The sequence below is a fragment of the Procambarus clarkii genome, chromosome 3, assembly GCF_040958095.1.
Source record: "Procambarus clarkii isolate CNS0578487 chromosome 3, FALCON_Pclarkii_2.0, whole genome shotgun sequence".
Lineage (NCBI taxonomy): Eukaryota > Metazoa > Arthropoda > Malacostraca > Decapoda > Cambaridae > Procambarus > Procambarus clarkii.
Genome location: NC_091152.1, coordinates 15,920,194 through 15,948,063, shown reverse-complemented (window position 1 = coordinate 15,948,063; position 27,870 = coordinate 15,920,194). Strand labels below are relative to the sequence as shown.

General features: G+C 40.4%; 1 protein-coding gene across 1 annotated transcript in view; it reads right to left on the bottom strand.

Annotated features, from left to right (window-relative positions):
- Positions 1-5,220: 5,220 nt before the first annotated feature.
- l(3)80Fj (lethal (3) 80Fj) overlaps positions 5,221-27,870 on the bottom strand; it is a 50,894-nt gene continuing 28,244 nt past the window's right edge. The window contains exons 27-44 of the mRNA XM_045746717.2: positions 25,745-25,908; positions 25,312-25,437; positions 24,297-24,446; positions 21,515-21,700; positions 20,471-20,619; positions 20,175-20,286; positions 18,425-18,640; positions 17,141-17,343; positions 14,977-15,196; positions 13,457-13,689; positions 12,944-13,124; positions 12,236-12,350; positions 11,539-11,768; positions 11,110-11,303; positions 10,088-10,299; positions 8,948-9,201; positions 8,359-8,589; positions 5,221-7,221 (exon numbers count right to left, since the gene is read on the bottom strand). Coding sequence (XP_045602673.1) covers positions 7,096-7,221; positions 8,359-8,589; positions 8,948-9,201; positions 10,088-10,299; positions 11,110-11,303; positions 11,539-11,768; positions 12,236-12,350; positions 12,944-13,124; positions 13,457-13,689; positions 14,977-15,196; positions 17,141-17,343; positions 18,425-18,640; positions 20,175-20,286; positions 20,471-20,619; positions 21,515-21,700; positions 24,297-24,446; positions 25,312-25,437; positions 25,745-25,908 — 3,302 coding nt within the window. The 3' untranslated portion in view covers positions 5,221-7,095. The remainder of the gene's footprint in view (positions 7,222-8,358; positions 8,590-8,947; positions 9,202-10,087; positions 10,300-11,109; positions 11,304-11,538; positions 11,769-12,235; positions 12,351-12,943; positions 13,125-13,456; positions 13,690-14,976; positions 15,197-17,140; positions 17,344-18,424; positions 18,641-20,174; positions 20,287-20,470; positions 20,620-21,514; positions 21,701-24,296; positions 24,447-25,311; positions 25,438-25,744; positions 25,909-27,870) is intronic.

Below are 27,870 nucleotides of genomic sequence, written 5' to 3'. Positions count from 1 at the left end.
CTAACACGGATTTACTTCAACATGGGTACAGTCAGTCAGGTGTAAGAGGTGATCTTAACACTTCACCAGCGGTTAATTCAAGTTCAAGTATGTTTATTGAGATAAGAAAGAAATGCATCTCAAAGGGATAGAGTAGCTTAGGCTATTTCTACCCCCCTCCAGCGGTTAATAGGCCCAAAGGCCAACACCGGCCAAAGTGTCTTAAGCCGGTCACTCTACGACGAAAAACTATATATTTCCCTGTGATCTATGGCGATAGGTTTGAAAGTCGTCGTATGAATGAGAGTCGTTGAAGAGGTATGTTTGACGGCATTATCGCGACCCAATGGCCGCCATTGAGGTAGATCAAAGGAACGGCTCGTTCTTGAGTAGGTATTGATTAGTAATTTACGCAACAGAACGAGGAAAAGTGTGGGGCTAAACACTGTACCATTCACTTCTTTGAAGAGGACCAAAGCAGATCTATTTCTCGTGTATTCTCTTTTCCATGTTATCAGTCTCCTCTTGATTCCAAAATATATTAGTTTTTTATAAGACAGGTTCCCTATTAGCTTTGTAAAAGTGCAAGTAAATGAAAGCTACTCGAGTGACTTTTCTCTGCCTGGTAAAGTTTTCAACATGGGTATATTAAAATGAAAATGCAGTTTTTTAGTCAAAAACAGCGTCGTCAGAGACTGAATAATATTCACAAAAATTGACACAATTTCTCTGCTCTTGTATTTATTTGATGTGATTCCTGAAACGGGGAATAGTCGCCAGAGAATTGCCACTTGCAAATGCAACTTAGTATTCAACAGCTGTGAATAGAGCCGACCGCTCAGTGTTAAATTTGAATTTCCTTCAAATTTGTACTTGTCGAGCACAATCCTCTCAGTCTCGTAAGCCTGGTTCTTGTCCCTACTCCAACTGTCACTCACCGGAAAGTTATATTTCTCTAAACCGAGCACCGGCGGTTCTGGGTGTGTATTTACTATTTGTGTTCGTGTGTGTAGTCGCCTAGTTGTGATTGCGGGGGGGGGGTTGAGCTCTGGCTCATTGGTCCCGCCTCTCAACTATCAATCAACTGATTGTGTATGTGTGTGAGAGAGAGAGAGAGAAGGTACGTCTGTTAAGTGACAAGGACTCTCCCAGGGTGTGAGAGAGTAACGAGCACACTCCCAGGGTGTGTAAGAGTAACGAGCACACTCCCAGGCTGTGGGAGGGGGACGAGCACACTCCCAGGGTGTGTAAGAGTAACGAGCACACTCCCAGGGTGTGTAAGAGTAACGAGCACACTCCCAGGGTGTGGGAGAGTAACGAGCACACTCCCAGGGTGTGTAAGAGTATCGAGCACACTCCCAGGGTGTGTAAGAGTAACGAGCACACTCCCAGGGTGTGTAAGAGTAACGAGCACACTCCCAGGGTGTGTAAGAGTATCGAGCACACTCCCAGGGTGTGTAAGAGTAACGAGCACACTCCCAGGGTGTGTAAGAGTATCGAGCACACTCCCAGGGTGTGTAAGAGTAACGAGCACACTCCCAGGGTGTGTAAGAGTAACGAGCACACTCCCAGGGTGTGTAAGAGTAACGAGCACACTCCCAGGGTGTGGGAGAGGGACGAGCACACTCCCAGGGTGTGTAAGAGTGACGAGCACACCCCCAGGGTGGGGGGTTCCCTACTAGCTGATAATAACAAAGGCGTTATAACTTTTCATGAGAGCAGTTTCGTCTTGTAAATTTCTCGCTTGATTAAAAAGGAATTTAAAATTTAGCAGTTTTTCCTGTTAAATGAAGAAGACTAACTCGAATCTACAGACAATTTCAGCTGAGAGAGTTTGCTCAAGGGTCCTCGCTTCCATATTGACTTTACACAAAAACTCTGAAATCGGCGAACTTTAGCATCAACTCTTACGCTTGGAACTCGAAACTTTGGAGAAAGGGACTTAAGGAACGAGTATCCTTACTGCTGGTGAGTGTTCAGTGCCTGGTGGCGCAGGGGTAATGTCACTTGTTGAACCAGTCAGGGCAAGTTGGCATGGTCTTACGCCTGACTTGGCCCCATAGACAGCGAGGACCACTTACTGTCTTTATTCGTCATTTATTTATAAGCGAACTGTTCGTCAGTTTGCACACGACTGGTACTGACAGATATACGGGTGAACAGTACTACTGACGAGTCATTTGACAGGCAATCCAACCCCCGTCTGGTACAGTGATAATGACGGTGGAGCAACAAAACAGACAGAAGCCGTAATATTAGTGAATCATTTCACAGTCCCCACAAGGTATTGTTTACAAACTCTACTCACATAGTGGTACAAGTTATACAGTTCAGGCGGTCTACATCAACTCATCCTCCTGTTTAAATACTCAGTTATCACCTCTGTCACAGCATTAACCTTTCCTCAGAAATGCAATTTTTTATTTCTATCACACTGCATCTTTCCCTAACCCACACTAACTCTTCCCTCAGCATAAAGGGAGCCGGTCGGCCGAGCGGACAGCACACTGGACTTATGATCCTGTGGCCCCGGGTTCGATCCAAGGCGCCGGCGAGAAACAATGGGCAGAGTTTCTTTCCCCTATGCCCCTGTTACCTAGCAGTAAAATAGGTATCTGGGTGTTAGTCAGCTGTCACGGACTGCTTCCTTGGGGTGGAGGCCTGGTCGAGGACCGGGCCGCGGGGACACTAAAAAAAAAGTCCCGAAATCATCTCAAGATAACCTCAAGATATACCTTTCCTCACCTACATCACATAAGTCCCTTCTCCCACACCTTTTCCTCCATCCCAGCTAACGTTTTCCATTTCAAAATTTCATTTTCTTCATTCGATATGAACTTCCTGTCTTCTATATCAGTTATTCCCATGACCGTCCATCTGTCCCGTCGCTTCTCCTGTCTCCAACATTTATCCTTGGACGCTATGAATTTATGAGAGATTATCGATATCGTCTTTTCAATTGAACAATCCATTTCCACTCGCAGTAAGAGACGCCACGAATTTCCCTCGATAAGTCCGCCATTTCTTACCTCTTCCTCAAGCTCAGTCGAATAACTTGGCGGTCAAGTGGTATATACGAGACCGGGGGCTGGAGGACGACCTCTCGTAAACCTTCACGGCGCCTTCTCTCTCCGTGCCACCTGTCTACCGACCCCCTGCTGTTCTGTATTGTGCTGTACAGTACTGTAGTGTTGTACTGTACTGGTCAGTGCTGTATTGTAGTGTTGTACTGTACTGATCAGTGCTGTATTGTAGTGTTGTACTGTACTGGTCAGTGCTGTATTGTAGTGTTGTACTGTACAATGCCGAACTGTACTGTACAGTGCTGAACAGGACTGTACAATGCTGTAGTGTTGTATAGTGCTGTGCTGTACTGTACAGTGCTGTATTGTACAGTTCTGTCCTGTAGTGCTGTATTGTACATTTCTCTACAGTGCTGTACTGTACAGTGATGTACTGAACAATACTTGTAATATCTCGACCGCGCACCCCGCTACTACCACTGAAATAACCGTGCAATCTCTGCTCCTTCTATGGTAATAACGGATGCTCTACCGATCATGTAAGATGTTAACACTCGGGCCGTCATACGAGGACGTAAACCAGTAAACAAAGGAAAGGAGGGGGAGAGGGGGAGGGGGGAGGGGGGAGGGGGGAGGGGGGGGGGGAGGGGGAGGGAGGTAGGGAGGGAGAGAGTGAGAGTGTGTACTCACCTAGTTGTGTTTGCGGGGGTTGAGCTCTGGCTCTTTGTGTGGGAGAGAGTGTGAGTGTGTGAGAACGAGGGAGTGAGATAGAAAGATAGAAATATTCGTAGTCACAGCCTTCGTATGAGTTACCAAGTAACGCTGCCACCACCGTGAGTTACCAGACAGGGGACCGGAGTGAGATTCGTAGGCCTTGCAGATGATATAAACCTACCAGGACAGGTGTAGGGTACAATTGAATGGTACAGGATCCTGACCACTTGGGAACTATAAAGTACACAAGAATAAGGCAGGACACCCAATACTATAACACCTCAACAAGGGACGGACGGGAGAGGAGTACTGGATAATTACGGACACTAGGGCAAAGGGAACGGTAGGCCCAATATCACCAAGACAAGGAACCATTAATACACATTTAATAACACTTGACAATATATGACTATTTGAAATAATTAGACACTTCCCTATTTTCCCTACCAGAGGCAAAGAGCACTGAATGAGGCGCTTTAGTTCAAGAGAGCCGTACTTACTCGTATGGTGTTCCAAAGTTCTCTTAGAGATGATGGTCCCTCCTAGAGTCCACTCACACCATCCGACTGGGCTTCACCCACTATACTGTTCCTCTTCCATGATCTCCTGCTCCCCAGCTGAACATGAGGGTTTGCACTTGATGTGGAGTAGTTAATCCCTGTAGAATATCATGACGGCATCAACTCTGACCTCGTGACTGTGACCGTTGACCTGCCCCCCCCCCCCATGGTTAACTTGTACAGAGGTGTAACTTTTCCAGTCTGCCGCCGCGCCTGTGGGTTGTTCATGTTGTACTACTCTCTTGTTACATACTGTACAGTGATTTACAGTACTGTATTGTACAGTTCTGTACTGAAGTGCTATACTGCACAGTACTATACTGTAGTGCTGTTTTGTAGTTCTGTACATTGTACTGAACAATACTGTACAGCTCTGTATTGTCCCGTCACCCATTGTATAATGAGTGCCGATCTACCCTCTGCTGTGTGGCCATCTTGTCATTATGTGTGTAAGCCTGTTGTCTGCCGGGTAAGGTGGGCAAGATCTTGGTGCCACATCCCCAGTCCCTGGGTGGGCGGGCAATCTTGAGATGATTTCGGGGCTTTAGTGTCCCCGCGGCCCGGTCCTCGACCAGGCCTTCACACCCAGGAAGCAGCCCGTGACAGCTGACTAAACCCAGGTACCTATTTTACTCCTAGGTAACATGGGCATAGGGTGAAAAACTCTGCCCATTGTTTCTCGCCGGTGCCTGGGATCGAACCCAGGACCACAGGATCACAAGTCCAGCGTGCTGTCCGCTCGGCCCCCGGCAAGACCATAGTCTCGTTTATTCATCATTATTTACCAGCTTCAACTTCTCCAGTTTGTTGTCTTTCATTCCGTTGCATCTCAAGATCTAGCTGGTACCTCTCAAAGCTTCTGATCCTCCCCCTTAGTAATTAGCAAATGCTGTAGTTAATGGTTTAAACACATATTGCATTATGTAGGACAGTAAAAAAAAGTGTAAATAGATAATTTTATTTATCTAAGAAACCTCTTTTGTCTTGTTATAAAAAAAGGAAATGTTTTTTTTATCTTCACCTTGCTAGTAAGAGATCCTTGCTATTTGATTGTATTATACCTAAAATATTACAATGTGGTATAAGCAAAAATATGTTGAAATTTGGCAGTTTAAATAAAAGCCCTTACATATATTTAGGAAAACAAAAAGAAACAAAAGTGTTTCCCAGAGAAAAAAATTACTTTCAATACTGCCATCGTGATAATTGTTTTCCCTTGAACATGTCATTTGCTGTGGAAAAAAAACTATTTATCAATGTGAATAAATATGTATGTCGAATAAAAACTGTGTGAACAAATGAAGAAGTGAGCAGGCATGCATGCACTTTACACACACATCTCAATGCCAGTTGGCTAACTCAAAACTTTTTCAAGTTATCAAAAGATTTTGTAAATAATATTACAATTTAGTGAAAGATGCAAATATCCTATAAGAAGTAAAACAAAATTGTTAACTTGATCAAACCTATCTATACCAATCAATCTTGACTACCTAACATAGCAAAGCTATGCAAAGTTAATAAATAATTTTTTCAATGTACAGTACTAAGCAAATAAAATAAGAGACACCTTAACAGTATTTAAAAATAGGTAGAGCAAATTTTTTATGTTAGGCTCGTCGTTGCTTATTAGCCCCTTGGAGGGGCTAATAGTTTGGAGGTTTGGCTATTATGTGCATTATGCGTACAAGGTTACATAACATACAAGCCAGAACTGCACTATTTGGGCTAGTAAGCAAGGCCCAGTTTGGTTAACAGGCAGTGATTTTGCATCAGTTTCTTGCAAAGTTATTTTACCCCCTAACATAAGTACTGTAATAGATATTATAAATGTGAAAGATTTAATTACAGAAGTATAGGTTAGAATAGAATGTGTTGGTGTGTGCATATGAGAATGTGTGCAAGTACACACAAACAATAAACATTATTTTGGTTTAAGTAGCCCTCACAATACTAAAGATGAGTGAACAGGTGTTTATCTCGAGTGATGCCTTCATTAATTATTATGTTCAGTGTTGTCACAGCAAAATAAACACTAATGGCAAGTATAAGGACTATCATGTAGTACAAAAATTACTCTGGCAATATATCGTAATACTTTAAACAATATTTTAATTATTATTATTTGATGGTTGATGTATGCATTCTCAAAATTGTAATGTGTGTGCAAACATGAATTGAATAGTAATAGAACCGGTTTATAAATACTCCTGGGAAATACATACCCACATACACAGACAAATAAAGAAGGGGTAACAAATCAAGGCAATGCATGTGGGATGTCAACACCATAATGACCGAAATGAGGGCAGAATGAACATATTACTAGAGTGGACAGCATAATATGGCTGCAACTACAGTTGTCATCATACTTTATGTGCATGCACACAAAAAATTTATACCAGATCACATTTCCGGTAGTGTCCTTCAAAGGTAACGAAAATATTCTTTTTCAATATTAATAAACGTATGTAAATAGAATAAAAAATCCTAATTTAGAAAGTTGGTCAAAACACAACAGAACTGATGATCACAAAAAATTGTGACAAATATAAAATAATCAAATGCCTAGTGATAAATTAATGTATTTATTTATATAACTGGGTTACACCCTTTTAGAAAGTAACACTGAAAATGGACGAAGGGAACAAGTGTGGTGTGGAACACACAAATCCAAAACCAATGTTGAGAGCACCAATAAGAATAAGTGCATTCAGAGTTGACGAGCATGAATGCCTCTTCTAATTACAAGTGTTTTTCTTCAATGAACATGTAATAATCACTAGCAGAAGCTTCTCTTTTATTACAAAACTGACGAATCAGGTGAGAAGAGTCAAGTCAATTTCAGCAGGCGTCACAGGTATGTATGTTGAGCGGCGCAGAGATTTGTTGATAACTTCATTAAGAGAATCTCTCCCACCACCTTCCAATGCAGCCACCATTACCTACAAATCAATAAATTGAAAAATAATGAAGTACATAATCTGAAAATTGCAAAATATATTAAACCCATACTTGGCCACCTGCACGTAGAGCTAATTTAGCTCCAACATCTTACTATACATCACGAGAGAACGGTACACTAGTAACCCTCGCATATCATATTCCAGTCATCCATACATTGTCGTGTGTTGTATATGATGGCAAGTTCATTGTATGAATACGAGGCTAAATTCAACACAACCGATGATATTTATAAGATGCGAAACTGCCAGCCCCATTTCAACCTACACAACACTATATCTAAAAGGATAATTTATATTAAAAATATTTGTTAAATTTCTAAAGCTGAAGAAAATATTTAAACTGCAATAAATAATATAAATTCATCATATAAAGTAGAGAAAGTACAAATATTATGCTCCCCTTTGTTACCACTGCTTAATTGTATGCTTTACCATTGAAATGTGTTTGACTTGCATAATTTTAATATAAACATTAGTCTTGTGCTTACCTATCAGTGAACAAGGGAGGTGAAATCTAACTAGCTCTTTATGTCTTGATTATCTTGAGGTTATCTTGAGATGATTTCGGGGCTTAGCGTCCCCGCGGCCCGGTCCTCGACCAGGCCTCCTTTTTGTTACACACCCCATAGAAGCTGTCTAACTCCCTAGGTACCAATTTACTGCTAGGTGAACAGGGCCATCAGGGTGACAAACATTTTGCCGATTTGTCTCCGCCTCCACTGGGAATTGAACCTGGAACCTCAGGACTACGAATCCGAAGCACTGTCCACTCGCCTGTCAGGCGCCCTTAGCCCACACACTAGCTGTTTATACATGGCACACTAATTGTCTCTTTCAATATCAATGTTTTCATCATGTGGATGGAACTGACTTGAACAATCTCGTCCTTTAATGCATTCCACTTGCTGACCACTTGTGCAGTGAACAAGAACTACCTAGCATCTCTACATCTCAACTACATGCACAGGTTCCACTCATGCCTAAGGCATACCTGGAGGGGGTTTTGGGAGGTCTTCTACTCCCCGAGCCCTTGAATTGGTTGGAATAGGGAACTCATGTTTCCTTGTCATCAATTATACAAACACTTATCAAGTAGCCTAAACAATATTACTATACCTGCATTCCTTGGTCCCCTTCCTTTAGCTGAAGCAACGCAATCAGAGCCATTTCTGCATTTGACCGCACCACTTGATTCTTTTCCTTAGTTCCATTCACCAACATCGGTATAAGAGGGCGAGCTATTTCAATGGGCAAAAGTGAGCCATTTGAAATTGCTAATGACTCTGCAGCATACTGACAAGCTCGGCACATGCTTTGTTTCACTTCATTACTACTGTGGTTGATAAGCTGTTGAAATAAGTGAAAGGTGCATTATGTTTTTATGCTAGAGTAAGAGCATACATATAGTATTTAATATAGTTTACCTTTATTTTGTCTTTCCTAGTTTCTTATTGATGGATGATTAAGAATATAAAATAAACAGTATGAGGTTTGCACGCAAAACCGCATGTTTAATAACATTTTTACCAACAGACAAAAACCTCAATTGTACTAAAAATGATACATAATTTTCGATAACTTCAAGCAATTACACAAAGGCAATTTCTAGATATTGCACAGGCACTGAAATATGAATCCAATGAAAACCATAAGATATCCCTACCAACAATATTTAATTGTTATATGAAAAAGTGTATCAACTCACCTTAGCAAAGGTTTGAATAAGAGGTATAGGCACAGAACCACCATTGAGAAGTTGATAACTAATGAAGAAAGAAACACCAGACATGGCATTCTCCACCAAGGCCAAACGATCAGAGGACAGGTAAGACAGAAGTGTTGAAGATATCTGATCTGGTGTAGCCACCTCTAGAACCTTGGAAGGTGCAGATTTCAAAGCCGAGAACAATGCTGCCGATCTTCCGTGGCGAAGAGTCCAATCTGAATTAGAATTATCCTCTGAAAAATAAATATTTTACATTAATATTAAAATAAAGATTTTATTAATATTAACCTCAATGAAAAGTTCATGAATAAGCCACAACTAATCAATCACATGAAGGAATCGCCAACCCCTCTAACAGTACAGAATCGTCTATCATTGATCTATGAAAGGCGGGAATTTTGCTCAGTATGAGTTTACTCTGTGGTTTACCAGAAATGCAACGTCAAGCAGGTAGTAAAAATCAATTATGTTTGAGAAAAAAAATTCACCTTTTCACACTTAAATAAAATACCTGTTCTCCATGTATAATAAATTACTGTTCATATTTTAAATAAAGTTCAGGATGCTTCCGAGATAAAATGATGCAGGAATACAATCGAAAAGTGAACAAAATACTACAAAATATTCGTGAGGAATGAATGGGCCGAGAGGCTGCAATAATAATTCTCTTAATGTGATCCCTCGAACAAGCGTGTTTGAAAAAGCACAAGAATGAAAAAAGCTGCAGATCTTTTGGCCTAAAGAAAGTAGCTCGTACAGGGTGCAAATAATATTCCACCATTTCACCAGGAAAGCATCCAGAAAGTTCCATGAACCCAAGAGGCCTAGGGTTCCTGGAACTAAATGAAGAGCAGTGTTGGGGCCTAGTGGTGGTTGAAGCAGCTGGCCAGGCAACAAACTGATAGTTCCCAATAGAACTGATAGTTCCTTGACTGAAATGAGTATTCCACAGATTCCCAACCACCTATAAAGACCCTGCAGGACCACTTGAAAGAATGTCATTTAGAATGAATAATGTTAGAATGTCATTTTCCCTTACTGTGCATATTTTTCTTCACCCCTAGCACATCTTCTCACAGAAAGCAGTCAAATATGATAGTTTAAAAAGCTCTTTCTCACCTAAAACATGTTGAGTGAGAACTGAGCGCAACTCATCTGCAGGTAACCATGGCAATAGCACTCCCAAGGCTCCGGCGGCACAGAGGCGGGTAGAATCATCATCGTGTGTGAGAAGACCCACAAGTGTCGTAACCAAACCGCGTCGAACACTGTCACTCATCTTATTTCCAGCTGGTTCTACTACACATCTCAAGGCTTGGATCATTGTGTCCCTAGGGAAGAGAGAGATTTAATATAGAAAACTAAGTATCAGTATCTTTTACATGTAGTATGCCTACAATGAAGTTTAGCAAAAAGCTATCTTAAAACTCCTTAACAACAGATAAAAAAGGGCCAGTGTTGAATGTAATGAAATGACCTTTTCTGGGGAGGGGGGTAGCCCCGGAGGCTTCCTGAAGCTGATGAACTGATGTGTGCTTTATTAGTTTGGGATCACTGGAGTTCTGAGCCTACCGGGGACCACAAGCCAGAACCTGGTCCCCTCAATTCTGATAAACCTGTGAGGCACAATTTACCATCCATGAACCCATACTGGTGGTGTTACAAAGCTTCTCAGTAGATGTTCTACGAGCTTCATCCTCATGATCACAAAGTTGTGTGGCTCCAGGGAGGTAGCACACACCATAATGTCATGTACCTGGCACATACTTCTCTCCACAATCTTACACCCGTAAGACTATAATTTTTGTTTATCATAAGTACGGAATGGAATGGAATTATCAGGAGAAAGCGCCAAGCCATTATGACTATATAGCACTTGGAAGGGGATCAGAATAAGGATTTGGGATTTTGGGCGGGGAAGGGAAGGTGCCCAACCACTTGGACGGTCGGGGATTGAACGCCGACCTGCATGAAGCGAGACCGTCGCTCTACCGTCCAGCCCAAGTGGTTGGATCATAAGTACGGACCACCTCGAACAGAGGGGATGCATACTTATGAGTACTGTACATGTCCAGAGAATCGAGATAACATACTGTACATTAAACAACAGATAGTAGACACAATTTATACTAAGAAATTACCTGATGGATGTATCATCTGCAACCTTCACAGCATTATGAAGTTCAGTAAAAAGTGGATCTGGTTTAGTGTGAATTGTGATGAGATGAGCCAAAGCTGCGCCGGCTCTCAACCTTACGCCTCGGTGAGGGTCGTGCACGGCTTTCACAAAGGTTGTCTGCAGTTGTGGCAGGAATGGTTTCAGCATAACACCAGTCTAATAGAGATGGGAAGAAAGGAGAAAAATTCTTCACTAAAAACAATTGTAATGTTACAAAAGATGGGGAAACTCAAGGGGAAATAACACGAACTTTCTGCATGTCTAGCCTAATGTGTGATAATGTTTTGTACCTTTTGCTGTCTCAGGCAGCATTAAGGGGGAACATGATTTATAAATCTTTCTCTCCCATTATATTTTTTAAATCTACAAGATATTAACTCCACTCACTCACCTTGGCTAACAGGAGTGCCAAAGTATCGAGAACAGCCACTTTGACATTCCAAGCAAATCTATCACCCAAGATACGAATAAGTGGTCCCGTGACATGTACAACGGAAGGTTTAAGAGCTTCAGAACTGGTGAGACGGATAACTTCAGTAAGGCCATTGGAAGCAGCCTCCTTTAACTCGGGTTCGCCATTCAATACAGCTTCACGGAAAATGGGTAAAATGGGCTGGATACCTGTAAATTAAATTCAAACTATAATACTGTACAGCAGAATTAATCAAATTCAAACAGTGTTAAAAAAAAAGTCATACTATATAATAGTGTTATTAATCACCACCACCTTCATTTATAATATAAAGAGAGATTATAAATTCTTTTAATTACTAGGAAAGCACGTTGCTCACTATGACCTCAGTGCAAGTGCTGGATCTGCTTTTCGAGTCAGCCTATTTAAGGGCATGGGTTCATCACAACACACTACAATAGAAAAGTATAATTCCCTCATATGAGTTGACTTTAGGAGGACAAGCCAGTAGAAGCTGAACTTTAGCTAAACTCCTGAAGCTACCATCAACCAAATTTGAAATGACACTGCCTCTGCTGGAACTGAATTAGAAGTCTTGGGATTATTAGGTTAATACAATAACCACTATGACATAAGCTAAGAGTAATTAACAAATAGAGAAAGCGTAATTTATTACCTTTTGGAAGACAGAAGCCAGGCATCAAATCATCTCCTTTTAAGTCAGACGCAGCAAACTTTACTGCTTGGCGAACATCAGCCACTAGTGATCGTTGATCTGCAGCATCTAAGCTCTGTAAAACATTCAAAGCTAAATTTAAGCACAATTCAAAATATTCAAAACTGGTACTGTATTTCCATAACTTGTAATTGCAATTTAGCAAAGGAAAGTGAGAAAGGTGGAGAGAGTGAGGGAGGTGAAAGGTGAAGCGATGGGAGAGGAAAGATATTGGGAGAGCAAGGAAGAGTAGAGAAGAGGGAGAAAGGAGGGATGTTGGAGGAGAAAGATATGAGAGGGGAAGACAGAGAGAGGGGAGGAGAGGGGGAAGAATACAGCTTAGTACTCCTTCCTCTCCAGTAAGCTTTAAAAGTACAAACATCATGTAATGTTCTTGCCGAGAGATGACAATGCCCTGAAATATATGTCTTACATTTGTGCAAGCAAGGTATTTATCAGTGTCTTCCTAGCACCAGTATGACATCAACAATAACAAGTTAGACAAATTCCTTGCTGCAGAATACCAAGCAGCCCTTACTGCAGTAGATCTTCTCCTAAACAGAGTAGGAGCTTGCCTAAATGGCTTAAGGAGTGACTGAGTGGGAGACCCCAGAAAAATATATATATAAAACCCTAAAATTGAGTACATGTACTATATTTTTAACATACCTTAGTAACAGCATTTAATGCAAGCCACGAGGTCTTGAGTATTTCTTCATCCTTGTGAGTGAAAAGGTGGATCAGGCCCCGTAACAACTGGGGTACATAGTCACTGTAGTCAGCCCGGGTGTTAGAGCAAAAGGCTAACAACAAAGCTACAGCTGCTTGAGCTACTCCTAGATTACTGCCCCTAAAATGTAAACAGAAACCATACTTTTAAACATAAAACATTGCATAGTCATGGGAAACCGTAATATCTACATGAAGAATGTTTACATACAAACCATTGAAAAGCAAATAGAACATTCCTTAAATCTGGCAACATCTATTAAGAAAAAATACAGTAACAGGATCAAACATAGTAAGTAATATAGTGTGAAATATTTCAATGAAAATTAAAGGATTTTTCACACCACACAACAAGTACCTGACATGCTTTCATTTGTTCTTTAAAAAAACAAAAAAAAAAACAGGCTTTATCTAAAGTGTATACTTTACAGAATTGCTAAGAAGAAAACCTACTTGGAATGCTGAAGGAGTTCATCAACGATTGTTGTTACTCCGGCCTCGTCGGTAACAGCAAGAACAACACCCTGGCAATGGCTGAGAGCTTCATCGTGTTCTGGAGTGCCGGCTGTATCACTCAAGGCTCCCAGCAAGGCAACTAGAATTTTGCTGAGGTGTCGCGTTAGGGTGTCACCAGCCACTGATGCAAGGATGCACAGGGCTTGGGTGTTTACTGGTGGCGTGGTCAACTGTCAAGTACCACACATTTTATATAAATTATTAGGCACAATAATAACTACCTATATATACTATAGCCTGTTTTGCCATGAAGTGCTTAACAAATGTTGGCTTAATCAAACAAAAATGCCACTTGAATACTTCTGTAAGTTACTAACAAACACATTTTTCTAATACACAAAGCAGATCAAATTGATTTTCATGCTTGTCAGCTATTTTTGTTTGTCACAGATACAGTAAGTGCATATTTGTGCAACCCCTGGTGAAAGCATTATGGCACTTTAAAACCTAAACCTACCACAATCTCTTGCATGGTAGTTTTAGCAGTGGGACTTTTAAAGTTTAAACGGCACTCCTAATATTGAAGGGTCTCGGTCACCTTCTCACTTTCCTAGATGTTGCAAGTTTGTTTTGTAATGTTCATCGAGCACCACGTCATTAAACATAATTATTACGAGAGTCTTTACATGCTCTTTCCATTTTATAAGAGCCGATTGTTTTGTATCCTGCATGCATTTTACGTTCTTAATTTTCTCTGTATTTAAGCAAAGTTCTGTAGCTAGAATGTTACTTTTGATATTGTGTTATTAGCTTCCAACTATGGCTTTGTTGGCATCCGTTTACAGTTACACAGCGTTCATTGCCAAAACAATTTTTAATGCCGATTTTGCAGTCACCTGGAGTGTGTTTCTGGAGTTCTTCTACTCCCAGAGCCCGGCCTGAGGTCAGGCTTGACTTGCCTGCAAAAGGGGACACAAAGCTGTGGTTTGCTCTTGGCTGTGTCTGATGTGAAGATGAAAAACAGCATGAAGGCGTGAACAGTGCACTGCAGTACCAAGTACGTAACTATGTTTGGATGATTTTGTGTGCATTGTTTATTACTGTTACTCTTTGTGATCAGTTTGTAAGGAATTGTAATATCCTTCAGACTACTGTGCATTATGAGAAAATCAGTGAAGCCATGAGGAGGATTCGAATCTGCTCACTTGGTACTCACAAGCAAGCACCATAGATTTGTACTGTTCTTTCAAGACTTCATTTTTTTCCAATCTCTATGAATGAACCATGTCTTGTATGAAATCTAATAAACTGGATAGAAAGGTAGAGAGAATGAATATTGATGTTATAAATGTGATGAAAAAGCTTGGAGAGAAAACCTCCAAAAATAATAATGTTAAAAAATTATGATAAAAAATGACATTTCAAGCAAATTGCAAGAGAAATATATTTGTGCATAATAATAAAAAAGAAATAACCTAGTGCAATGCTGTATATTATAAAGATGTAAGCTATGGTACCTGAGGAACAAGGTAGGGTAAGACAACTCTACTTTTGATGGCCATGACTTGCTTCAGTCCATCCAAAGCAAATTCTCGTGTTTCATCTTCATTTTCTAGCTCAGCCAAAAGGGGTGGCAAGATATCCTCCAGGGCTCGAAATCCAACAGTGCCATGTAAGGAATCAAAAGTCTGAGCAGCAGCTTGGCGAACAGATGACAGAGGATCACAGAGAGCCCGTCTGTATGGGGAAAAATATAAATCTTTATAAAAATCTTTACTTCAAGCCTTTTACACACAAACTTCAAAACTTACACCTTTACACACTTGCACACATTTGTACAAAAACGCGGGCACTTGCAGTACATATATAAAATTTTACACACACACACACACACATAAATGAACAAAATCCACAAGGTCCGTGACGAGGATTCGAACCTGCGTCTAGAGTTAGTGTGATCTCTGTGTGTAATAGTGTGTAATCATACATAAATGTTTCTCCATATACGTTCACACCCCCTTTACATAAACATGACATTACTCAAAATTTCTAACATGCACTTTTATGTACTCACTAATGCATTACTAATACATTTATTTATTGATACGTTGTTTCAGTATTTTGCATACAAAGTAGTTGTAAAGCCTTGATAAATAACTTGCTCATTAAGCTCGGTAATCTAAAGTCCAAAATCATGACAGTTATAAAAGGACATTATAACTGTCGTGATGTTGGTCAAATTACCCGGAGAACCAAGGTAGTGAGGAGAAAATTTATGATCAATCAGTGTATTAAGATCTAATCCACTAGCCAATTCATTGTGCTCTACCAAGTGTTCAATTCAAGTGGTATCTGTACTTCAAGAACAAATAAACTGAAGTAGATGGATTTGCAACAATGCCTGAAATAAGGTCTAGGTCATAAGAAGGCAGATTAAAGGAATTAAAGCTAATAACACAAGAGAAAGTTCAGTATGAATATTCTCATTACATATAAAATATTGAGGGGGAAAAATACACAAGGTGCACAGCCACTTTCAACAGAGAATTGGGACAAGACAACGTAAGTGGAAAATAGAAACATAAATAACCCTGAAATTGAAGCAATTACTGTACTTGTACACTGTACGAGAGGTAGAGAAGCAGAGTGCATCGAAAAAATTGAAACAAGATACCCCTAGAGCGGCGCGTTTTCTACAGCCTCTGCTCCACTAGTATTCCCACTCTTCCTGGATGGCTGGTAGGCTTTCAAATGAATGAAATAAGTCATGGTATCCAGTCATAAGTCATGGTATCTAGGAGTTATTTGAATATAATCAATGCTGGCAAATCACTGTTGCACACCCAGAGTAAATGTTCATCTCTCAGGATCCTGGTACTACTCACCTCTGTGCAAGACAAGTGGAATCTACTCTTACATGTATAACACACGACTCTGTTGTCTTGGATTTAAGTATTTATTGATGAATGCAAGTTTGTTTGTTTACAGTCGCATTGTTTACTGTTGTTTGTCTCGTATGTTTGTGGGAAAGGTAATGAACACTATAGTGCCCCCCCCCCCCCCCAAGGACTAGGAGGGTTGAGGGATGTATGGAGCTGTGTGGCTCTGGGGCTTCCCTGGTGATGGTATTTGATACAAGCAAGCTTCAGGAAGCCACAAGCAACTCTCCCGGACAATCATAATTTGTACACATCATACAAAATTTGGGTAACTGATGGTGGTTGGTCAACCCCATATGATTCAAACTAGTGAGCAAAATCTGTACTTAGTATTTAAATTATTTCTACACCTAACATTCAGCAATAATCTTGTGTAATGAAAATGTATTATAATATTCTTATATCTTATCCTACTGTCTATTATACAAAAACTAAAGGGGGCACCATCCACAAATATAATAAGTGACATTTATATCCACTATGCATTTCAGAATTCAGCTATCAGTATAAGTTCCCAGTTTATCATTACATCAAATTTAAGAAAAGATTTGTTGTTGTCTAAGGATAGTATTGTTGAAATATGAATTCCATACAAATACCGAGGAAAGATTCCTAAATTTTCACTGCATACCTCTCCACTTAATTTTCCAACTATTCTATAACATTATCCCCCACTACGGCATTCACATCATTTATATCACCATTCATCACAATGAAAACAAAATATTATTCTACAACTTACCTTACAGTAGGAACAAGGTTGTCAGCAAAGCAAAGAACCATATCCTTGCTAGTAGATGCCATAATCTCTGAAAGACCAATACATACACCCTGGCGTTGGTCAGCCTCGGGTGATCCTAAACCAGCTTCTAAGATCGGAATAATTTCGGGTAATACGCGTTCGCCCAGCTTACGGACCAGGTCTCCAAGCGTACGTGCTGCCACCTTAAAGATAAAGTGTACAACAATGGTTAAAATACATAAAAGAATGAATAAACTATGGTATGTATGTGGCCAGTTTTACAAGCTACTGTGCTCTTGCAGCCTAGAATAATGCCAGACTTATCCAGGCGACTGACTAATTGGCCAAACAACTGCTATTTGCAATCTGCATCCCCACATAAACATGTGTTATAAGTAAAGCATGATTAAGAAATGAATGGGATGATTCATAATAATAGTTAAGTCAAAGAGCACCAAATAATTGTTTGATTGAGAGAACTCCATGGGACTTGAACTCTACATACATTTGCCTCTCACATAATTACAGATTTAGAGGTTATAAAATTAATAACCTGCCAGTTACTAGAGAGCAAAGAAGTGGGTCTGGATAACTACCAAATTATTTAATGATTTGCCAAATTTGTATTTTTTGCTTGGAACAGGTGGAAAAATGCTACACAAGTTTTCAACTAGCTAATAACTTGTTATAACCAACATAGGCAACATGCTCAAAATCATAACAATTGTGATCCCTTGAGAACAATTTGAAAACAAGTTATAGTTGTGTTCTACACCCAGACTTAAGTAAGGTCTAGGCTACAAAGATAGGGTAGTAAAACTAAATCTCTCAACCCTACACAACAGAAGGAACAGAGGGGATATGATTTTAACTTCCAAGATGCTGAAGGGAATAGATAAAGTAAATACTGAAGACTGACTTTTCAGAATAAAATTTTGATTGTTACACATTAAATACTTTATTTATGCATTAAATAATCCTTTTAATATTTTGACTTGCATTTTGTAAGAACTGTCAAAATACAAATCATTAATTTTTGGACGAGTTATAATGAAAAAAATATATACACTAAAACTGCCATTAGCAGCCATCGTTTATAAAAACTAATCAATATTATTTATAAGTAACTAACACATAGCCTCAATACAGAATATGAGAACTTTCTGATGTTTAATTACCTAGAGGATGGAGTGTCTTGGTTAAATGCTGGCTAGCATTAGTAATGAAATAAAAATGAGATTATTAAAAATTTAACTTACAATATTGTGTGGACATTCACTGTACCTGTCTCTTGTCATAACTGGTAGATGCCAAGTGGCCCAGAAGGAGAGAGAAGAGTGTTGGCAGGATCTCTCTCAATGTCTTGGGAGTGTTGGTGACCACAACCTTCCATACATGTAGTGCAGCTTGTCTCACCAACACTGCAACATCTGAACGTCCCATATAAAGTCCGGCCAACACACGGTTACGCCGTTCTTCACCCAGGATGTCAATAATAGCCTGAGGATTATCAAGAATTTTTGTATTATTATTAATTCCAAACCTGTATTAGGAAACACATTCATTTCACATTTAAAATAGTTTGTTTCATAGTTACAATGTAATAAAATTACATTGTAATCTGCAGTTCCTACTACTAGCCCCTCTACTACACCTTACTTTGCTCCTCATCTCTTGTGCCTATTTATTGCCTGTCTCTACTTCCTCATCACAATCGACTTGAGAATGGTCCAGGACGGACCGGAACGTCGTCGTCCCTTCACATTCTAGTGTGTGGTCTGGTCATCATAATAAAATTAATTTCCTGAACTGTATGGAAATTTACATTTTTTATTCTACACATACAGGAATGAGAGAACATAATGGAAAGAGTATTCGAGTATGATTTCTAAGTACAGTATGCTCTTGCTTTAAACAGTGTTCACATACTGCTGAACAACTATCAAGAGGTATCAGAAGGCAGCTAACAGTGCCTGCCAAACACACACACCGAAACTACAATGTTAGTACAACGTTCGAACAAGTTTTAACACCTAACCAGTTATAACAACCAATATAGCAAGTTGTACCAACGTTCTAATTCATTATAAACACGTTAAGCCAAGATATAACAGCTTTATTACAAGTTGTAACAAGCGGAAAATAAAGAAAGTTTCGGTTTGTGTTTCCAGGGTATAAAGCCAGATTACCATACTCGCTAAGACGGGAATAATCTCTCACAAAATGACAAGGTTTGTGATGAGCTTAACCAGAAATATTTAATAGTTTACAGAAAGGTGCTGGTAGAAATATCAAACAGAGGAGCTGAGAACAAGGCATGGTGGTAGCAGAGGAGAAAAAGAAACGCCTGAAAACCTAGATGTAGAAACGATGATTGCAAAGATACCGAGTACACCACAGACAAATAAGTAATTGCAATTTAGAGACAGGTGAACTAGCTCACTCTCAACAAAAATGTTGAGAGGATTGTAATGCTGCTTTCTGACAGACACCTCAGATGCACAGTCTATCCAGACAGTCCTCACATGCTGAGACCTTTCCAATTTTGAGCCCAATCATGACTAGGAACTTTGCAAATGGTCTTGCTCTGTACTTTACTGGCAAGAAGGCATTGGAGAGTAAACCTCAACTTGGCACCAAGACACCGCTAAATACAACACTAGAGCTGAGCAAGCTTCTCAACATATCCATTAAGTAATAATTGGAAAAATAGTGAGATCTTACTTGAACAAACCTTGCCTATCAAAATACTTCATCTGACATTTTTCACGTTCAATTTAAATTATAAATGTAAATTGTCATCCACACTTCCGTGGAAATAAACAATCCATTCACCTGGACTGTATGGGTTTCTAACCGTGGACCCCACACGTGCGATGCGAGGCCATAGGTCTATTAACTCGAGGAAACCGAATTCTACCATGAGATCTAGTAATAATTAAATTTTTTTAAATAACCGCATACAAAATACAGATTTTTATAAAGCATCCTGTACATAATTGTGATGTGATGAGGAATAGTAAATGGTGCTTACCCTTTGGGAATGTTCTGTGCCAAAGTTGTCATCCTCATGAGCGGTATCAGTAGTCATCTTACCAGACACACCCGACACCTTAAACAGCAGATCCCCTAGTAGCTGTACAGAACTGCAAAAGCATCAATGCAAATTAGGATTGCAATACCATAAATTTCACAGAAGTGTGTGTTTATATTGTCCAATATTTCACCACAACAGGATACAGATAAAAAGTACATACTGTGTTATGATGATGTCACACCAACTTGAACACAATGTTACGAGATACTTCTCCAATTATATCATTTTCTTACCTGTATCTAATTCTCCAGTTATCATGGAACAGACCAGCTTCCAATTCTGGTAAGAGTAAAGTAATGGCTGACTCCGCATATGTATTCACTATTCTCTGGCCAGCTTTCAGTGCAGTCTCTCTCACAAATTCATTTTCATCAGCAAGAGCCTGAAAACAAATTATGTACATAGACGAGCTTTGTCATATATGAACCTCTTCAAAACTGACAGTGAATATTGTACTGGTAATCATTAAAAATGTGAGTATGTCATGACTTGAGTAATCAGGATGCTTTCCACTTTGTACCAAGATTTTATCAAAGCACTTCATTTATCACTAGTAATGTCATCATTTAAGTGGAATATGGCAATAGTACAGTAGCTATTTAGAAAAGTAAAGGAATGTCATTGTAATTGATTCATAAAAGGTGGTTACATTGCACAATTAAACAAAATTTGCAGTTTTACAATACTGTGTGAAAGTGATTAAATTTGATTCAACATTTTTTTTTTTTTTACAAAATATAAAGAAACAATTGGTTATCAATTATTATAATATGCATGTGATCGGGGATGGGAAATGTTGCTGCACGTTATACATGGCAACTTTTACCAATTACACCAAGGTACTATATTTCAAAATGAAAGCACCCTCGAGTCTTCTAGTAAATACAAAGTATAGTATAAAACTAATTGAATATTTGCCTCTCCTTTGTTTTACATCATGAAACACAATGCTTAACATACACATTAAAGTAACTTATGATTTACCTAACAATTTGATGTCTTGGTTAGAGTTATGAATGTATCTATTACCCCATATTTCAACCCATCAGAGCATACCCAACTATTAAGATTTTGGGTTATAACTATAAATTTGGTGTCAAAATTTTCACCAATAAATTTGCTCGAGTACTGTAGTAATTGAACCAAAGCCCAAAATAAAGGTGATGGACCCAAGAGCTAACCTTTCCTAACTTAAAAGGAAAATAGAAATAAAAATACGGTACATATTTAATCCTCTATTACATTAAACAGCAGAATTATTGGAAATATTGACTGACCTTAAGTATGGGAGGTATAATTTGTCCAATATAAGGTGTGAATTCATCTTGAAATACTGTGGGAAGGAAGATGAACATCATGATGTAGCCATCCTTCACATGGGGTGCGATGTCTGAGCGCTCTGCTGTAGCGATGATATCTGGCATGAGACGGTGAAGCTTCTCGGGACCGAGACCACCTACAACCTGCAAAGAAATGGTCATCTTAGCACTAGAGAATATAACAAATCTTTATGCCTAAATTAACAACTATGTGAGCACTAGTACACTGCCTCCTCTACACTACCACCACTAGTACACTACTGCCTCATCACTACCACTAGTACACTGCCTCCTCTACACTACCACCACTAGTACACTACTGCCTCATCACTACCACTAGTACACTGCCTCCTCCACACAGTTTATGATGTACCTGGTTGATGGGGTTCTGGGAGTTCTTCTACTTCCCAAGCCCGGCCTCAGGCCAGGCTTGACTTGTGAGAGTTTGGTCCACCAGGCTGTTGCTTGGAGTGGCCCGCAGGCCCACATACCCACCACAGCCCGGCTGATCCGGAACGTCTCTTGGACAACCGTCCAGTTTTCTCTTGAAGATGTGTGTTAGAATATATATGAACCCCCATAAATTTCCTTCTGGTACTTTACCAGGTGCAGTTTTGGTGTTAGCTGCATTGATGTATTGTGGTCATCATAGAAGTAGTTATGGGTTGAGGTAGAGGGTGTCTTAGAAATATCTTTGGTACCTGGATGAGATTCTGAGAGTTTTTACTCCACAGGCTTAACTTGTGAGAGCTTGGTCCAACAGGCTGTTGCTTGGAGCAGCCTGCAGGCCCACATATCCACTACAGCCCAGTTGGGCTGGCACTTCTGCAAGAAAAACTATACAGTTTTCTGCAAGACTTCTACTTTTGTTCTGGTTGATACCTGATTGATGGGGTTCTGGGAGTTCTTCTACTCCCCAAGCCCGGCCCGAGGCCAGGCTCGACTTGTGAGAGTCTGGTCCACCAGGCTGTTGCTTGGAGCGGCCCGCAGGCCCACATACCCACCACAGCCCGGCTGGTCCGGCACTCCTTGGAGGAATAAATCTAGTTTCCTCTTGAAAATGTCCACGGTTGTTCCGGCAATATTTCTTATGCTTGCTGGGAGGACGTTGAACAACCGCGGACCTCTGATGTTCTGTCAATACTTCTTATACTTTCTGGGAGGATACTGAACAACCATGGACCTCTGATGTTCATACAGTGTTCTCTGATTGTGCCAGAGAACAAACACTCTTCACTGGCTCTATTCTGCATTTCCTTTCATGTCGTTCACTTCAGTATGTTGTTAATTTACACACACAACATATATGGGCGAGTGCTACTGTAGAGGTGGAGGTTGCTCTAGCTTTGCACGCATTTCATTTCCTCTGGGCTTCTGCAGTCCATCTATTCTCTGCCACACGAGCCCCTGTGGTGACTGCTTTTTCAAGTTGGATGGTCCTGCGCAACTCCCAAGTATTGGGGTTGATGTCAAGGTCTTCGAGAGTCACCTTGAGGCAGTCCTTGAATCGTTTCTTCTATCCCCTAACAGAACGCGTGCCCTGGCATAATTCTCCATATAGCAGCTGTTTAGGCAGTCAGCCATCAGGCATTCTGACAAAGTGTCCTGCCCATCTGGCCCGAGTTTTCTGTAGGAGGATGTAGATGCTGGGAATAACGGCCCCTTCCAGGACCTCCATGTCCAGGATTTTGTCCTGCCACTTGATGTGGAGGAGTCTACAGAGACAGTTCAAGTGAAAGTGTTTTAGCTGTCTGGTGTGTCTGCTGTAGACAGTCCAACTCTCACTGGTGTAGAGAAGGGTGGCGAGTACCATTGTACAGTAGACCTTCAGTTTGGTGGTAAAGCTGAGGCTCCTTCACTCCCAATCACACTTGTGGAATCTTCCAAAGGCAGTGCCGGCCTTGGTGATCCTGTTGTTGACATCTGCATCTACGTTCACCGCTCTTGAGACTATTGTGCCAAAGATAGGTGAAGTTGTCAACTGCCCGCAGGTTCTCCCCCTCCCTTGACAGCGATGTACGGTTCCTGGTAGGGTATTCCGGGTGCGGGTTGATACCTTCAGTCCTCGGTGGTGGTGACGAGACCGAAGTTGTCGCAGACTTGTGAGAAGCAGTCCGTTTCCTGCTGCATCATTTGCTCTGTGCTGGTGTTGAGGGTGCAGTACCTTCCATGTATATATAATTTGATACCACTCATTTCATTTCCAGAGTATATTTCAAGAACTTTTAGATTATCCCAATAATTTAGGTGCTTTATCATGATGTATGTTCTATGTATTAATGGTGTTGGCAGTACAGTACTGCGATAGTGGCCATCACTGCAGTGGTGGTTATGGTAGGCGGCTTAAATATGGTCTTTGGTGGTGGCTGCTGTTGTGTTTAAGTTTGTAGTGACTTATTAATAGCAGTTGTAGTTGTAGGTCATAGTGGTGGTTGTACTCAATTATCTAATTATGCTTGCAGGGGTTGAGCTTCGGCTCTTTGGCCCCAATGTTCAACAGTCAATCAACTGATATACTGATTCCTGAGACAATTGGGTGCTATCATATCTACATTTGAAACTGTGAATGGAGTTTGCCTCCACCACATCACTGCCTAGTTGTATTATGGTAACAGTGTTTGATCCTTTTAAAGTTTAGAACCAATACATAAAGGCATTCTCTAGATAATGCCGACAACAAAATTAATTGCAAATATCTTAAGTAATATCATCCAATAATGGGATGACAAACCAAACTGACCTCGGCAAGACCCTGAGCCGCACCAGAGCGATCAACACTAGACGACTCTGAGGTTAGTGTCTGCATGAGCCATGGCAGCAGATCATCGAAGCTGGACTCTCCCATGCCCTTTACCATGGCCCCCAAAGCTCTCGATGATACAGAGCGAACCTGAAAATGATCAAATATAAATATGTAAAGTTTCATAAAATAATTTGTGCACCTGGATGAGAACACCTTAAATAATTAAAATTTAAATAAATTTGTATACATCAGGTACTTCACGGACAATTAAAACAAATTTCCATTTTGTGTAAACATCCTGCTGAAGCTTCAAAAGGTTATATAACAAGAGATTATAAGGAAGATGGGACACAAGTCCCAATTAGTTTGCTTGAGCAAGGTGCCACTTTACTATGCAGCACTTTATGTTCACTATAAAGCACTATTAGTTGAACTACACCACACGTCGTAGTAAATAAATATATTCCACGCCACTAGTGTAATGAACAATGTAACTGTTGTAGGGCGTATCCAGCCACAAAGATGCACTTTGAATCTGAAAATATTAATGCAAAGCCTATGATCTTGAGCATTCTGACTAAGTGGTATCTAACTGTATTCTATTTTATTCTGTATTTTTCATCAATGTACCTCCTACCTATCTTAAGAAGTTCTATTTTATAAATGTTATAACATTTCCAAAAGGTACTGAAATGATAAAATGTTTGTCTTGAATCTCCAAATATTAACATTTAAAGAACAGGACTTGTAGCAAATATTGGTACAGTATTCAATACCCGATACTGTGGGTACACGACTACATAACCTCTTCTCCAAGCTCCCTTCACTTACATTTATACAGTGTGGCTGGAAAGTATCTAAAAATACATGTACCTGTACTGAACATTAATTCAGTGCATGCTATAAAATCTTGAAAAACCAGTCTAGAGATCAGAGACTGCAACATGGTTCAAGACAACATTAGCAGCATTATAAATATAAATGTTCAAACCGCATATATGTTTGCACATACCTTTGGTACAGGATCCAGTAGAGAAGCCTTAAGACCCGGGATGATACCTGGCAGGTAGGGTTGGAGATCTTTCTGATCCGTCAACGAGTACATGTTGCCAATGATCTGTGCTGCCATTTTTCGTACCTACAAGACATACAACCTATGTTATATCTCCGAACTGTAAGTATTTACTACAGGCACAATTTTCCTGCAATATTTAACAGTATTTAACAAATATATATATACACAATTTTGCTAGCTTACCTCTGTTGACCAGACCACACACTAACAGTTGAAGGGACGACGACGTTTCGGTCCATCCTGGACCATTCTCAAGTCGATTGCGAGAATGGTCCAGGACGGACTGAAACGTCGTCGTCCCTTCAACTTCTAGTGTGTGGTCTGGTCAACATACTTCAGCCACGTTATTGTGACTCATCGCTTAGCTTACCTCTGTTGAACGATCCTGGAATGCTCTTTGTACTACAGGCATAATAAGGGCCAGGGATGGGGCATCAATAAAATGCACAAATTTGGTCTCCAATAATGTTTGCAAGCACATTGATGTGTTTTTGGTTGGGTCCTGAAGAGCTGCTAACAATACTGGTACAATTGCTGAAATCAGAGAAAGATGCAACAAATTATTAATGATTGTCTTGTCAAACTTCAATATATGAGAAGTTTGATACTGTACATTACTGACTAGTGGATGGTTATAATAAATCCCTTATATATATATATAAAAAAAAAAAAAAGTGTTGAATGTAATGAAATGCCAATTTCTGGGTGAACCTTGAAGTTCTTATGCCTACCAGGGACCACAAGCCAGAACCTGGTCCCATCAGAGAAGTGCAGGGAGCAATGCCCTACGAGCACTTTACATTTAAATTACAGCTTGTCATAACACTTTCGCGCTTAGGATTATCCATGAGTCGTCACCGTATTTTATGCGTCACCGCATAACAGACGACGCCTGTAGTCCATCGAAAAAATATTTGTATAAAATCCATTTATTATCCGATCCACTTGGGAATAGTATACAAATGTTTGCCATGAAATTTACGTTTTCTCTAATAGCCGAACAGCTTATAAAAGAAAACGGTGTGGCAGTGAATCATCGTGGTAAAACAATTGTATTATTGACACGACGAGTGTAATCGACGTAGTTTTTATATATGTTGCCGGTCGAACGCATCCTTATGTGACCTTTAATACTTATGTTCTTATAGAACATTCTATTGCGAGCACATTGGTACAAAAATGAAATACATACATCAACAAATAATGTCAGGACAGTGAATTGAATATACACTTTTCAAAGCGAGTTTCGCCGATATGCTGCCGCGGGTAACACTTCGGCCACTTCCCACATTGTTTTGGGTAGGCTACGACATTAAATCTACATTTATATGCATATGTCCGTGTAGAGAATTTTATTGCGATTCCAATGATACCACAATTAGCGATGTAGGACAACTGTAGGCTTCGCAACCATTAAGAGAGTGGAAACATTTTGTTGCTGTTTGGCGCTCTCGGCGAGTGATCTGAATAGTTTTTTATTTGGTGTTGATAGTCCTTATGCTTGGGCGGCATTTTATAGGTATGCTCTTATAGACAATTTCATTGCGAACACAGTGATACCAAATTTAAATACGTGCGCCTTCAATTATTGTCAGGACAGTAAAAAGAGTGTACACTTTTTCGGTCTTACCGCATAGGCGCGCGGAGCGCCGAAAGCATCTAGGGTATTTTTTTTTGAGCGCCGAGAGTGCGAAAGTGATAATTGCCACTGACTGGGGAAAGGACCCAGAAAGGCAGGTGAATCAAAACAGACCATTGTCTGGTTAACCTGTGTTAACTAGCTGCAACTAGCACTCCCACTCATTAGTAACCCCCCAACCTATGGGGGAAGGAAGGGGGGTTATCTTGAGATGATTTCGGGGCTTTTTTTAGTGTCCCCGCGGCCCGGTCCTCGACCAGGCCTCCACCCCAGGGAAGCAGCCCGTGACAGCTGACTAACATCCAGGTACCTATTTTACTGCTAGGTAACAGGGGCATAGGGTGAAAGAAACTCTGCCCATTGTTGTTTCTCGCCAGCAGCCCACCACTACAGTTCTTTAACGGTGAAAACGGTCGACCAGAGGAAGGGAGGGTGTCAAGGAGCCTCCGGGGCCCCACCCAGAAAACGGAGTTTCATTACATTCAATGCATGTTTTCTGTGGGGAGCCCTGTCGGCTCACTGAAGCTAACTGTAGATTACCAAAGATAAGTAAAAGGAGGGAATTACCCGCGAGACATCAGTATTGCAGGTCTAAAGACGAGGAAGAGGCAGATGGCCGCAACAGGTGCCCCAAAGCCACACACACCCTGGAAGGAACCGAAATGTTCACTAGATACCTGGCGGCCAGGACCCTGTTCGATCTCCAAAACTCCCGCGCTTGAATGTCTACCCAAGACATGTTGCTATATAAGCAATAAGACATGAATATCACCTTTCCCCTGTAAGACTCCAACAGTGCCAGAACCCAAAGCAAAACCCAGACCAGGAAAAAAAAAAAAAAAAAAAAGTAAATTCAC